This window comes from Amphibalanus amphitrite, unplaced genomic scaffold (assembly GCF_019059575.1).
Source record: "Amphibalanus amphitrite isolate SeventyFive unplaced genomic scaffold, NRLGWU_Aamphi_draft 000403F_arrow, whole genome shotgun sequence".
Taxonomy (NCBI): Eukaryota; Metazoa; Arthropoda; class Thecostraca; order Balanomorpha; family Balanidae; genus Amphibalanus; species Amphibalanus amphitrite.
In genome coordinates, this window is record NW_024881897.1 from 121,111 (window position 1) to 136,232 (window position 15,122).

Sequence of the window (15,122 nt, forward strand, 5' to 3'; positions counted from 1 at the left end):
GTCGGTTGTTTCTTGTAGTTCATTTTGGGTCAGGGTCAGGTCAGTGACGTCACACGCCTGACGTGACCCAATGCACAAATGACCTTGCAGACTTCCGATGCTCCCAACGCATCATTTTTAGAGTTATGACATCGAAATATACACCAAACGATAGAGAATTGATCAAGGATCACGATAGTGAAGGTTTCAAGTCGATATCTAGTACCGTTTTGCCGCAATCGGCGCGGAAATCTGAAACAGTTAGATTTTTCCGAAAATTTGACATTTGACCGGTCATAAGTAGGTCAAATGTTGACCTAGGACCAAACAATATACCACCAATCGCGAGATCTCGTTGAGAGCAATCCGTTGGTCTTTTCCACTAAGCTCTACGACGCTCCGTTTTCAAACGCCAGGGGGGTCGCACCAACCCCCCCCCCCTGCATGGGCGAAGGTGGCAAAACACCGTTTACGGGCGAGGGTTAAATCTCAAATATCAAGGGAGGGTCGTAAATTCAGTCTTCCCTCCCCCCTGCCACAAGTATAGGGGTAGCCATGAGCCTGCCCCTAGCACGGTTAAATAACTATTTTTCATTCTACGTTAGGTTATTTAGGAAATTCAGCGCTCGTTATAACGAACCAGGCATGCGCTGGTTCCCAACCTAATGAGTCCCGGCTTTACCTCTCATTAACTATAATGTTTTCCGTGACGTCTATCACACTGAGAGTTATCCACATGATAATGGAGACACTTACATTGTCAGAGCGCGTCTGTCGTTGCCGGCGGACATTGAGACGGACGGTGAGCATCCCCTCTTATCTCGGCCCCCGCCGGGGTTTATCAGGCAAGTGTACCGGGTATATCAGAAGGTATGCCAGGATATATCTACAGCGGTGTCGGCCGGCCTCAGTCAGTCCGGGAGAGTCAGAGCAGCCGGCAGCCATGTCACGAGCTGACTTGTTCGGTGTGGGGAAGGCGGAGCGGAAGAGGAGGTTGGAACGGTGCTTTGACTGGGAAGTGAGGAAGCTAGGAGACATGTACGGATCGTGTGCACATCTCATCCCCGACACTCTGCTGCTGGCAGATGACATTCTGGAGAAGCCCTCCACCGGTTGGCAGGCGTACTGTACCGCGGCTGAGGTAAGCCACACTGTCACCGGGCTGTTAGATGATCCACTCATGGCAGCCCTGCTGAATGTTAATGACGCCGCCGCCGCCCGGTGTCAGCACTGCCAGTCCGACCAGCCCCTCAGAGTAGCCTCCATCAATCCATCAGGCAGCAGTGCCGAGGGGCTGGCGGACGGGATAGTCGGCGCTGGAGGCACGTCTGATTTTGATCTGATGTTCGAGTTCGACGCACCATTCCAATGGGCGGCGCTCGGAAAGATAGAGGAGCCGGCCGTTATTACTCCACAGTCGGCACCACAGATGTGGGCTCGACCGACCAAAAACCCTGGCTTTGTGACGCTGCACTGGGTCAAGACGACTAAATGCAGCCATGATAAGCCGCTGGAGGCCTTGCCAGCCGACTCCATCCGCCAGCTAATGGTGGCATTATGTCGGGCTATGAAAAGTGGCAAAATCAGTACCGCCGGACCAGCTGTCAACATCAAGAGATCAAATGATGTTACAGCTGGTGGCATCGACTACGTGCCGTGCATTCTTGTGCGCGGGTGGTGGCCGGCAGACCAGCTAGACGGCTGCCACCTGGAGGTGGACTTCCCGCCAGCGGCGGCGAGGGCTGACATCCGACGATTCGGAGTACACCTTGTGCCGACCGGCCGGCCCGGCAGCGACACCGAGTTTATCGAGTTTCGGATTTCCTACTCACGGGCGGAGGTGATCACGGTTCGATACCTCGCTTCAGTCATACGAGCAGCTATTGTTGCAGTAAAAGCCATGAAAAATACTTTGAAAAAGAGCGAGGTGATAAGCGAAGACTTGCCATTAAAATCATACTTTATAAAAACGGCCGGGCTTTGGCTGGCTCAAACCACGCCAGCTTCAATGTGGAAAGGCGTCACCGACGGTGTCAACAAAATACTTGACTGGCTGGAGGATAAATTGAACGCCGGGAAAATTCCGTGTTTTTTCGATCATAACATCGATGTGGCAGCTGAGCTCAGCACCGTAGAGCGGCGGGCTATCATTGACGCAGTACGGCTGATGAGGGAGTATGTCGCGTGTCTCCTGATGGCAAGCTGTGTGGATCAGTGGGACGTAGATCTGCTGCTGGAGGGCGGGCTAAAGCCACTCACAGAGCGCCAGCTGGAGTCAGAGCTGCGGCTCCGTCTCGGAAGGACGCTCGTCCGACAGGCTGTGGTTGAGGGTGTCCGTTTCCGCCACACAGCTCCGTGCTGGGAGAGCTGGTGGAAGCAGACCATCCCTCAACTGGTCTACACGGCACCACTTCTACTACAATGGTATTACTACACCAGATCGGGAGCATACCTGCAGCAGTGTCTCATGTTAATGGCGTGGGTAGTGGTCGACTCGGCAGACCTGGTGGGTGGTGCGCCGATGTCGTCATCGGTCAGTGACATGGTCACGCTGGACGCGACCCCCCTGATACAACTCCTCACCAGATCTGACCTGGAGTATCTGCTTGGTGACCCGGACAAAGTGGAGACCTGGTGTAGTCAGCAGCTGCGGCGGCCGCTGGAGGAACGGCCGGCCGGACTGACCGCCGGGCTGGACACGCCGCGGGGCCGTGCCGAGCTGCTGCTGCGGCCCGAGCTGCTGCTGCAGGCGGTGCGAGTGAACGTACCGGGTAAAATGAACTGGTGGCGGGATATAGACCGAGCAACGAAGAACATGTGGATGAAAAACTACGGATCAATGCGTTCCTACCAGGAGACTCGGGAGAAGTTGGAGCAGCACATCAACACTAACCTGCATGTGTGGCTCCGTGTCAAACTACCAGAGATGGACGCCGCGTCTGTAGACGCCACGGCCGGCCTCTGGCGCCGCCGGCTGCAGCAGCTGCTGTCCGGTGACCGGCTGCGGACGATGTACAACGCTGTCACCGGCTGGTGGCCGGACCGGTGGGAGATGACGTCGCACTACCTGGCGGTGCACGAGGCCGACTCTGAGGGTAAGACGATAGTGACGCCAACCAATGCTCCAATCCGTCGTTTCATTTGTTGTCAAGTTCCAGTGTCATTCCAGAAACGACTGAGAAATACCTACTAGCGCAATGGATTAAAATCGATATGCGTCCAATGTTGTGATCTTCCCGAGACGAGATCCTGTCTGATCATTCTATCATTGAGTGTTAGTTGTTTAACCCTCGCCAGTAAACGGCGATCTGCCACCTTCGCCCATGCAGGGGGGGTTGGTGCGACCCCCCCCCCCCTTGGCGTTTGAAAACGGAGCGTCGTAGAGCTTAGCGGAAAAAACCAACGGATTGCTCTCGCCGAGATCTCGCGATTGGTGGTATATTTTTTGGTCCTGGGTCAACATTTGACCTACTTTTGACCGGTCAAAGGTCGGAAAAATATACTTTTTTCAACTTTCCGCGGCGATTGCGGCAAAACGGTGGGAGATATCGACTTGAAACCTTCACTATCGTGTTCCTTGATCAATTCTCTATCGTTTGGTATGTATTTCGTTTCCCTAGCTTTAACCCTATTAGTGGCAGGCTCCTGGCTACCCCTATTAGTGGCAGGGGGGGGGGGCTGTTTACGACCCCCCCCCCTTGATATCTCGAGATCTAACTGGCCGATTTTCAAAATTCAAACGGCATTCGATTTCGCTCAACGTGATCTACATTTCTAAAAAATAAAAATTAAAAAATGTCAATAGGGGGGGTAGAGGGGGGTAAAAACGGGCAAATTGCAGATACATTTTAGACTGTTTATCACGGCCAGGTTTCTGAACCAATCTTAACGCAACTTTTGCCGATCGATAGAGAATGAACCAGCAATTCACATGGATCCTAAAAATATGCATTTTCAAAAATCATAGGCGGATACAGATAATTGAGATTGGGGGTACACAAAAAGTATAGTAAATAAGGTTTTTGTTGGTACTGTTTCTAAAAAGGGTGGTAATGGTCTTGTTATGTTACAATTTTCTTATGAGAGAACGACTACAATTGTATTGGTCATGCATAGGCGGTGTCAGGGCACCTATGTTGGGAGGTAAAACATAACCCCCCTTTTTGGACGCCTGGATCCGCCTATTATAGCAAAAACGTGTCAAAAGAGGATGCACAATAACTTTGTATATGTTATCACATGATACCTTTCATTCACTGTTCGTAAAACTGGTGCATACAGTTATAATACATCAGCATCGTGATCTTCGCCCAAATGACTCGCTTCACGAATGGGACCCCCCAATTCCCAGTGCTCTGGAGCCGCTCCTGGTAAAGTTATGAGCTTGAAATTTTCAGGGAATGTGCCCAATTTAGTTTTAGGAAAAGTCAGAAAATTTCAGCATCGTAGCTTCAGCGGTTTCGGAGATATTCCCGAAAAACCTAAGGGGTGGATGAAAACAACCCCCCCCCCTGCCACTAATAGGGTTAAAAATGGCGCGTCGGGAGCGCCGGAAGTCGGCAAGGTCACAGTCGGCGGCAGAAATTCAAAAAATCAAAATTTAAATTTTTGAAATCTGATTGTATTTTTGGATTTGGGAGGTCCATTTGCTCCCTATAGAAGCTAATATTGCTGCATATTCCCATTGAGGTGACAAGAATTAGCAAAATAGTGGTTCGGGCGCTTTTCAAAAATAGTACCGGACGCTGTTCCTCTTGTGACGTCATAGCTCCGTGACCTGACCTGACCCGGTCAAGTTTCTTATACCATATGATAGCCAATACTTGCCCCAACATGCATGGGAAGTTTCATCACGATCCATCAACCGATGTCCGTACCACCGGCAGGAAACCTCGGGCGTTGGCACTCAGTTTGTGAAAATCCGGCCGGAGGCTGTTCCCTTTGTGACGTCATAACTCCGTGACCTGACATGAACCGGTCAAATTTTTTTTATCAAAAGATGCGCAAGGTTTGCCCCATAAGGTACCCAAAATTTGGCGGCGCTGCGCGCCGCCGTTTTTGCACTATTTCCGAAAAGCCTCAGGGGGGGTTGCACCAACCCCCCCTACATGGGCGAGGGTTAACCCTCGCCCGCACATGGGGGGGGGGGGTTGCCACCCCCCCCCAGGTAGTCTTTCTGCTCTGCACTCAACATTTTTAGAGCTAGAAGGCTGATTTTTCGTATAGCTGCTCCTCTATCCTTTCTTGATGTCCACTGAAAATTTCAAGTTTCTGTGATTTTTGGTTTCGGAGATATGACCTTGTTTGTCAGGTCATGTCATGACCCAAATGGCCAATTCTCAACATATTGCGTTTGCCATGGGCCTTATGAGCTTTTGATACCCTGATTTCGGCCTTTTTTGCCAGTCTTACCTCCCACCTATCATGGAACATGTTGTTCGACGATGTACAGGGGTCAAGGTCAGGGTCAAGGTCAACCTAGGTCATCTAAGATAATTGCGTTTTAGGCAAGCTGAATTTATTTTTTGAAGTTTTTTTGACTGCATTTTTGGTAAAAGCTTCTCAGATCATGATTTCATGTAATATGGACTCAAAAACAATCGGTGCACACATCAGCATACACACAGACACACACAGACATATACAAACACATATAATTGACCTTGACCTAACTTGACCTGAAATGACCTCAGCAGCAAAATTCTGGTCGGGTAGTGTGACAAAGAGGTTCTAGCTGGCTTGGCACCAGAAAACAGCATCGTCATCGGTATTTGATAAGCAGCACACTTGATATCCAACGGTGACCCAAAACAGCAACATTTTTTAGTTTGACCTGACCTGGAAGGTCAATGACTGACCTGAGAAGGTAAAACTGGGTATCATTGGATTCGTCTCTTCCCAAAGAATCTTTTTGGTCTTTACTGCTAAGCTCTATCTCCAACAGGAACGAAATGGCGCGGGGGGGTGGCAACCACCCCCCCCCCCCCATGTGCGTTCTAGGATGGGAAAATGGCATGTGCGGGCGAGGGTTAATGCTAAGCAGTTCGTCTGTTGAACGCCCACGCAGCTGATATTTTCTACCTAATTGGTATGTTTCAGATTCGGAGCAGGATAACGACGACGGTCAGGCCGGTGGCGAGGAGCGGCGCAGTGCAGACGAGGACCAGACATCAGGGGGTCTGCCCAGCCCTCAGCGAGAGAAATGGCAGCAGCTGGAGCGACAGCACCAGCAGCTGTGGCAGCAGCTGGAGCGGCGGGGTCACGGGGAAAGGAGGAGTCTCAACAAGCAGCATGATGAGGAGCGCCGGCGTCTGGAGCGGATTCATGACAGAAAGTGGCGGAGCATGGAAATGCGGCACCATGACGAGCGGAAGAGGCTCCATCAGCGGCACGAGAGTGTTAACAGGTGCGTGGAGCTGCAGTATCAGGGACAGGCGCAGCAAGAGAGACGTCAGAGGCAGTTGGAGCTGCTGAGTCGGAGAAACCGAAGGCAGTTAGCAGTACTGGAGCGACAGCACCAAATAGAGTGGGGAGACCTGGAGCAGAAGGTCCAAACGCAGTGGAACAAACTGAAACAGAAACACCTCAGGGAGTCACAAGAGCTGGAGGAGAGATACCCGAACATGCAGTCCGGGGAGGAGCTGGATCAGCTGATGGAGAAGTGCAGCAGGAGGCGTCGGCAGCTGCGGAAGGAGCTGGAGAAGGAGCTGCAGAAGGAGAAGGAGAAGGAGACAGAGAAGAAACTGGAGAAAAAGAAGGAGAAGGAGAAGAAGAAGGAAATCAGGAAGGTGCAGGAGAAGAACCTCAAAGTGGAGAAGGAGGAGGATAAGTCAGTTGAGCGAGGTAAGAATTATTGTTAAAGGGACAGTATCATCATTTTGATGAAATTTGACATTGCATAGGCCCCACCTTTCTGGTCCGGGAACTGAAGACCGATCCTCGAAGCTCCACACCGTTATCCCGCTATCGCCGCTCAAAGTACGAAAGGTGTACCACACTTTGAATCGTGCTTCACTATCTTCACTATTTAAATGTTTGCGCCGTTTTGAATTGACCGCCAGTAATAAAACTTTTACCCTGGTCATTTCATCCAATTTTATAAAGCCAAAACGTTTTTCGCACTTATTCATCACCGTTAAATTCATTAAATAGTCGTAGGCAATTTCCGCTGTTTCCTTCGGATTCTAGCGGCTCAACAAAGGAATTCCTCCAGCTTGAATCACAATCTCCCTCCAATGTATGACGTTTATCACGTGATTGTCACGTGATATTTTCTCCCATTCTCAATTGTCACGTCCAATTGTCACTCCCTCCAATTGTCACGTTATATTTTTATAGGCAATACCTAAGGCTACCTCTCCCTAAGGACAACTCAATCAGAAGAACGATCGCGTAAGCGTAGCGTCAATAATGTATTATCTGCGCCAGTTCTGTAGTAATTTTGCATGCTTCCAAACTGGCGGCCATGCTTGTATAGTGGTGGTTCGCTCATGAAAATGAATCATGAAAATGAAATGTGGTTGCAATATTTTTCACCGAGTTCGGTCCTCAAACTATGTTTTTCTGATTCAGAAAAATAAGAAATGCTAGTAAAAAAAAATCAGCTCCATACATGGATTTTTTTTTTTCGATGATACTGTCCCTTTAATAGCATTGCTTTTTAACAATTTTGCAGCTAAATCATGTGCTGTCACGTGCTTTACATATCTTATGTTCATTTTATAGCCGGAGACTTCTTAACCCTCGCATGTGTGCGGCGTTTGCAGGCTTCTAATGTGTGTGTGTGTGGGGGGGGGGGTCGGTTAGACCCCCCCTTGCCGTTTGGCCCCTGATCGAGCTAGAGCTTCGCGGAAAAAAACGAGCGTGCTGCCCGTGACGAGAGGAAGCCGATGATACCCAATTTTAAGGTCCTAGGTCATTGGTTGACCTTCCAGGTCAGGTCAATGACCCAAAGTCGGGAAAATCGGGACCTGTTAGAAAGTCGTAAAGTGTGGCTGCTAAGGAGTTTTTCGGGGTGCTGATCACGAATATCGTGTTAGTTTTAATCACAAATGATGTCTTTAAGCATTTAGACCAGGTCAGGTCAGGTCAGGTCAACCAGTAGGCGTCGTGACGGGTATTTGTAGTACGTGTCAACTGCCTCTGACAGCTTCGTAACATGTTACGAAGGCACCAAAACTACTTCGTAAATGTTCAAATGGTTGCTAAATTCGAATTCAGCTCCAAAAACTAGCCTAGAAACATGTACAGCTCGAAAAAGTGATCCGAGGTCACCCGAGGTCACCAAAGGTCAATGACCTGACCTGACCTTCAGGTGACCTTGACACCCACCTCAATGCATGGAAGCAACATCAAATCACATGTTTGAACGTTTGAAGCCACGAAAAGCTTGCAAACGCGCGGCTAATGCGAGCCGACATACGCCGAATCGCGATTCCGGCCAAACATGGTATCGGAAAAGAGGTCACAGGTCAAAGGTCATTTGGGTCAGGGTCATGAAATTTTCAGGGTAGGTGTAAAATTGATCAATGTGAGGGAACTGAAAGTTTCGTCGCGCTCGGTCGCTTTTTACGCGAGTTATTTGCGAAAAACCATGGGGGGTCCATCCACCCCCCCCCCCTACACATGCGAGGGTTAAAAAAAACACCCTACTAACCCTTTCATCTTTTTAAGTCTTGTTCTTCTGATTTCAGACCAGCAAAAGCGACAACAACAACAACGACGACAACAACAACAAGAACAACAACAACAAAGACGACGACGACGTCGACGTCAACAACAACAACATGAACCACAACCCAGACAGCAGGATCGGCAGCCGAGCCGGCGCTGCCAACACCTGCGGAACCTGGTAGAGGTGACGCGAAGACACCGCCAGCAGCTCATCCAGCTCAAGGAGCGGCACAACCAGGAGCTGGAGGAGCAGAGGAGACGTCACCGGCAGGAGTGGCAGGATCTGGAGCGGCGACTCAGCCGCCGGCGGCACGGCCAGGAGCGGCGCCACCCACAGTGACCGGCGTGAGGTGATTTCTTAGTGGAAAATTATTGCATTCCCCGCGCGGGGCTGGGGGGTAAATTTTACCCCCCCTCGCGAATTTTTGCAATATCTCAAAAACGGCGGCGCGCAGTGCCGCCAAACTTTCAGTACCTTTTATTACATCAATTTGACACGTACCCTGAAAATTGGAGCGAAATCCGTCGGAAAAGTTTTGAGAAATTGACGTTTTAGTGACGTCATGTTCGCAATTTTCGCCTCAAAAACGGCAAAATTTCAAACGCCGCTAACATCTTCATTTTTAAAGGAATCAAGACGTAACAAAGAAGGTTATACGTAATTCTACTTTGTCTATTACCCCTCGCGGGCCCGGGGGAGCGTTTTTCGCCCCCCCCCTGGCGAATATTTGCGATAACTCCCGAACGCTTAGGGATAGGAAGACGAAACTTTCAGTACCTTTTCTCCCATCAATTTGACATCTTCTGAAGTAAAAAATTTGGACCTAGCCCCCTTGATGACGTCACAAGGTCAATTTTTCTAGACCCCTGCACAGCAATTTTCGGCGTCACAGACGCTAACTTCAAATAGCTGCTAAAAATAGAGTTTTAGAGATAAAGATAAATTACGAGCACGGCTGTGTAGCGTTTGACCTAGATAAAAATAGAAAAATAGTTTTGGTGACCTGAGGTCAGAGGTCAGGTCAACGACCCCGAAATGTGGTTTTAGTTTTTTCGCAAATAACTTCGACAAAAATGGTCCTAGAGCTACGGCAATGATACCATCGCATTCGCCTTGTCAAGCCGCGTCGAATGATATATATTTTGTTCGGAAAAGGTCAAGTTTCATGTTGACCTCATGTGACCTCGAATGACCTCTGGTTGACCTTGACATATGAAAGGTCGTTTATGATGGATTTGTACCCGCTGATCACGAATCTGGCATCTATTTTCCTCTAAGCCTTCATTTAGAGCTTCCGGATGGCAAAATTGTCTTATTTATTATTACTAACTTGAATCAGTGAAATAGCCTCTAGCAGGGATACTCTTCTGTGACCTTGACCTTTGAGCAGCCTTGCATCGTAAGATGAACCACAAATAGGGAACTGATAAGCCTCAAAACATTTCAAAACATCTTGAAAGTTAGCACGCAAGATGTGCGAAAAAGTGTCAAAATTGAGGTCAATTTTGAGCGTGACCTTGACCTTGACCTTTGATTTTTAGCACATTTTCAGAATCCTCAGATTCTCTTCTTTCGTTTGACACCCAATTTTGCCGGTTTGATGCAGCCTGCCGTCCTCTAGAAGGCTTACTTTGAGATCACTACACATGTGCCGGTTTTGGCCTTTGACCTTGACCTCTGACCTTGAAAATTGACCTGAGGTCAAAAATTTTAGGTGCATTAGAATCGTCTCGTAAGGACCTTTCGTTTGGTATCGCTTTTGTTTCCGTAGCTCCCTTATTTACGGAGTTAGACAGGGGGGGGGGCGAAAAACGCCCCCCCCGGGCTGCGGTGGTTGGGATTACCCCCCGGGCCCGGCCGGGTTAAATGGCTATCTCGTTTTTTTATTTTGGATTTTGGCCAAAATTTTTCCAAAAAACTTACTTTTTTGGGAAAATAATTATAAAATCCAAAATTTTGAGTGTTTCGAAAAAACGGAATATATGTCAGAGAAGTGGTCTATGTGCACCTACATACCAATTTTTAGAAGTATCGGTTCAAAAATGTGGGAGTTATTTAACATTTTATGACGTCACGACACACAAAAAAATGGAAAAATATTTTTTTGGAAGTTCTAGACCTCGTACGGAAACAAAAATAGCACCATTCGATTTGCCGTGAAAAACTGCATCAGATAGAAACCTTTTTAGGCCTTAACAACCAACTTTAAAATTTGACCTCACTAGACCTGACCTTGACCTGACCTCGACCTGAAATTCATCCAGAGGTGGTCTATATCACTCATTGAGTGTGCCTATTGAATTCTATGAGTAAAATCACCCATAAAACATGTGTCACACATGCCCTTTTCTATATTTTGTTTTTGGTGACCTGACCTGACCTGACCTGACCTTGACCTTGACCTCTGAATGATATTGTATGCAACGAATATTGTCTTGGTAGCCTAAGAACACGTTTTGGGCAATCAGTCTCAGTCCATGACTCCATTCTTCGGCAACTACGGTGCAAGGCCGATACTGTAGGAACTTGCAATTTGTACCCTTGACCTGACCTTGACCTTGACCTCAAACTTTAAATTAAGTACATGTTGTTAGTTGTTCGTGATAAGATCTTTCGATTGGCGTTTGAATTTTCCAAATCGGACCATTAGTTCGGGAGATAACAGGGGGGGGGGGGGTAAAATTTACACTCCCCCCCCCCCAGCCCCGCGCGTTCGGCTGGAGACCCCAGCTCCGCGCGGGATACCTTTTCTTCTTACCGTATAAAGATAAAATAGTGTAAATAAATATTAGAAAGATTGGATTTTTCATGTGGCTATGGTCTCCTTAGGCTCATATTTGCTCATCCAAGCTTGCTCTGTTTGTGTTTCAGGATACCAGCGGAGTCACGGTGATAAACTCAGGGAGGCGCTACTACGGAGAACATGTCAAGAGCGAGATATTTGTAGCACCAGTCATGGCGGAGATATGCCGCTAGTGTAGATGCTGAGATTGATAAAACGAGACCAGTTGCATTTTTATTGACACGCGCAGTGGAAGGGGGGGGGGCGGATTTCGCCCACCCCTCCTGTTTTTCGCCAATAACTCGCGCCGCAAGCATAATATCAATGTGAAATTTCGGCTACCTGCCCAGAATTGAATTTCGGATCTTCTCGTGCAAGAAGTAAGAAAATCGGCTCACAACTTTTCTAGTAATAGCGGTGTAAAGTCAAACATCCTGCCGCCGCGGACGCGGCGGCGCGGCGGCCGGCGCTAGCCGTTACGCGCCGCCTGAATTGTAGACTGTGCCGGGGCGGGACGGTTCCGTCTTTACATCGCGCGCCGCTCCTTACCGCTGATTATATTAGATTCGCGTCAAATTCGGTGAGAAGACTGAAAAATGTACAGGCAATCATATGGTCTAAGAATTTTGAAAATCGGCCGGTAACAACTTGAGTTATGAGTGTGTAAACACAAAATTGTGATTGCCGCGTTTCCCGCGTCGGCCGATCCCGCTTCAGCCGGCGACATCTTACCCTTAGCAGGCTTCTAACCAGGGTTGTATACGACTCAATCAATAGCAATCAATTCAATCACGACAAATTTGGGAAACCAATCAAATCAATCAAGTCAGAGCAGTTTTCGGGAATTGATTCAATCGACTCAAACGCGACAATGAAAGGAATCAATCAACTCAATCAAACGACTCAAACCAAGACATACATTAGGTTTTTTGCCCCACCAACTTGGAAAAGTGTCCATAGCAGTCTGGTGTACCTACCAACCTACCTACCTACAGAAGAAACATAAAAATATTGTCATTTAAAATTATAAATTGCCATACCATTCAAAGTTTCTATGTAATAAGGAAGGATACCTAGCGATGGACAGGTGTATCATGATATTGAGGTTCAATGGGTAGAATTGGAGCAGAAGTTTCATTTAATGGGTGCAAAATAACCCAGTAGTTGACTCGCCCCTTAACCCAAATCACCACCTTTCACCTAAAAGTTGTCAATTCAATTTTGGCCATATTCCAACTCCATTTACACTAAATATCAGATATTGCAGTTGAAAGTTGGCTGCTCGGAGTTTGGCAGTGTTCGTGATTTGGCCATTTACCCTACACTATGTCTATTTTAATGGATAATATGCATCAATAACATATTAAACATAGGGTAATAGAAATAAATATATTACCTGCTTGTGACGGTTTCGGTTAGACAGAGACTGACGGGCAGCCTGAAAAATCTTTCCACACAATGTGCATTTGAGACGTGGGATGGGGCTAAGCTTTTATAAATCCTTATTCTACGTCTTTTGATTTTTTGGTAAGATGACGTCATTGATTATCATGTAGTATGGTAGATCATCATAAAATAAATCGGTTGTACAACACCAATTTCGTTTTAATTATTATTCCATTTGAAATAAAACCACTTACGAGTAATAATATTCGGTAAAAAATTTTAAGGAAAATGAAATATATTAAATATGTTATGCTTAGGCTCTCAGGAGAAAAGGATCAACAAACGTTCTGCTGCAAATTAAACAATGCAGCAAATTAGCTATTAATTAGTTACGTAAACGTAATTAGCGAGACAAAAACGGCGCTTTTGTTTCAGTTATTTTTGTAGGGGTTTCAGACATTTGTAGAGTTCAGTGGGTTGTATCTGAGGAGATGTGGAGATGTGAATTATTAATTAATCACACTTTATTAGTATATAGGGCCTTGCACTTTATCATCTGGATTAAAAAAAAAAAACGTTTCCTGCTGAGTGCAGAAAGGTAGGTTCTATCACCATCGCCAGGGCCCAATCTTATAAAGGTTGTGCTACCAAATGGCGTACTATCATTCCACCCCACTCTATTTACGGCACCCTATTCACGCAATCTTATAAAGAGAATAGTATGGTAATTCTATTCACGCCATTTTGCCCACAGTACAAATCAACGCCAGCAGGAAACACGCAACGTGATTGGTCAATGTCTTGTCGCCGTCGCTATTGGAAATTATGCGTACTGTTTGCGAACAGCAAAAGTTATGTGTTTTAATTTTTATTGGGCATTTATTTCTTTTAGAGACACACATATGTGTAATAAACAAATTATTTATGGAAAACGTGATAGCAAAGTATGGAAAACACCAACATGCTTGAAGAATTCTCCTGAAAAGTGGATTGCCGACCAAATAAATTTCAGCGAGGGCATTCTCGCGCTCAGAAAATCGAGTGGATAAAGTGGGATAAAGTGTTTCTTCAACTTATCATTTGCATTTATTTGCTGTTAAGGCATTGCAATAAATTTGTTAAAAAAATATTTAAATGATCATTTAATTATAGCTCGGCTACTCTTTCAGTAATTGAAGCAAATTGAAGTAATGCCGTTGACAATGAAGCTCCTACAATTTGAGCATCAGGATACGTACATTAGCTGGATCAATTCAAGATATAGCTTATTTTCCTTCTTGTCTTCATGAAGATAAAGCTACTAAAATTCGAAGATTACGTACATGAACTGAATTAGGTCAAGTTACAGCTTATTTTCCTTCTTATTCAAGCATACCCTACCTATTACCTAGCCTAAAGCTAAAAAGCAATTCCTCAAAAGATTTAAGTACCCAGTCTACATATCAAAGCTATATCAAGAAAAATACTTGGTTCAGAAGTCAGATCGAGATGCAGGAAGAGAAACAACAGATTGATCACTGATCAGTGACTGTGCCAAACAGAAAGTGAGGAAATACGAATAGTGAGTAGGCATTTATAATTTTTTTGACAAACTAAGGTATATCATCATTAATTTAAATATCTAATCAGAAGCCATGAAGTGCCCGTTATTTGTGTCATACGTGAGACGTGAGAATAGGCTAAAGACCCATACCGATTCTATAATGCAGTGGCTGCCGAAAATCTAAGACGGTTACTAATGCTAAAATCCTCTTAAAATCCCCTTTTTATTTGAAAAATAAAGCCATATAACGATGAACACTCGTTTTTATGTGTTATAGTGTGCATTTAGTTCCTGGAAATACATATTTTGAAATTGATCGTTGTCTGTATAATTAAGCATCATTATAGTAAATCATGAGTTAATATGTGGAGGATGTTTTAATTTTAGAAATATCATAATGTAAAATATTGCATACTTATATCATAAAAACATGGAATTTATCTTAAATCAATTAAACTGTCTGAGAAGCTCGTCAAAGTACGCCACAAATTCTGGCGTGAAATGGACGCCGCTGAAACCGCAAACAGCTGATGATTGTCGGTGTTTTGAGATGTGCACAGCTGCTCACGGTTAAAATCAGTTTACGGTATCCTCAAAACCAGCGGCTACCAATACCGTAAAGAGCGTGCCGTGTTTTCGATTTCACAGAGTTTTATAAGATTGCGTACTATATATCCAGCCTTAGAGTGCTGCCATATCCATTTCACGGCGTTTATAAGATTGGGCCAGGTTCTATCACCAGGATTGGAGCAGTTATT

General features: G+C 46.2%; 1 protein-coding gene across 1 annotated transcript; it reads left to right on the forward strand.

The window, feature by feature from the left end:
• Positions 1 to 892: 892 nt before the first annotated feature.
• Positions 893 to 11,663, forward strand: LOC122390629. Its single transcript, XM_043383775.1, has 4 exons — positions 893 to 3,074; positions 6,079 to 6,822; positions 8,673 to 9,002; positions 11,525 to 11,663. The coding sequence occupies exons 1-3, from the start codon at positions 923 to 925 to the stop codon at positions 8,990 to 8,992; spliced, it is 3,216 nt and encodes a 1,071-aa protein (XP_043239710.1). The 5' UTR covers positions 893 to 922; the 3' UTR covers positions 8,993 to 9,002; positions 11,525 to 11,663.
• Positions 11,664 to 15,122: the final 3,459 nt, after the last annotated feature.

Bases quoted from the DNA above. Each gene is read 5' to 3' on its own strand.
- LOC122390629 (XM_043383775.1), top strand. From the start codon at position 923: ATGTCACGAGCTGACTTGTTCGGTGTGGGGAAGGCGGAGCGGAAGAGG. The intron at 3,075-6,078 runs GTAAGACGATAG...GGTATGTTTCAG, and splicing joins GCACGAGGCCGACTCTGAGG to ATTCGGAGCAGGATAACGAC. The intron at 6,823-8,672 runs GTAAGAATTATT...TTCTGATTTCAG, and splicing joins GGATAAGTCAGTTGAGCGAG to ACCAGCAAAAGCGACAACAA.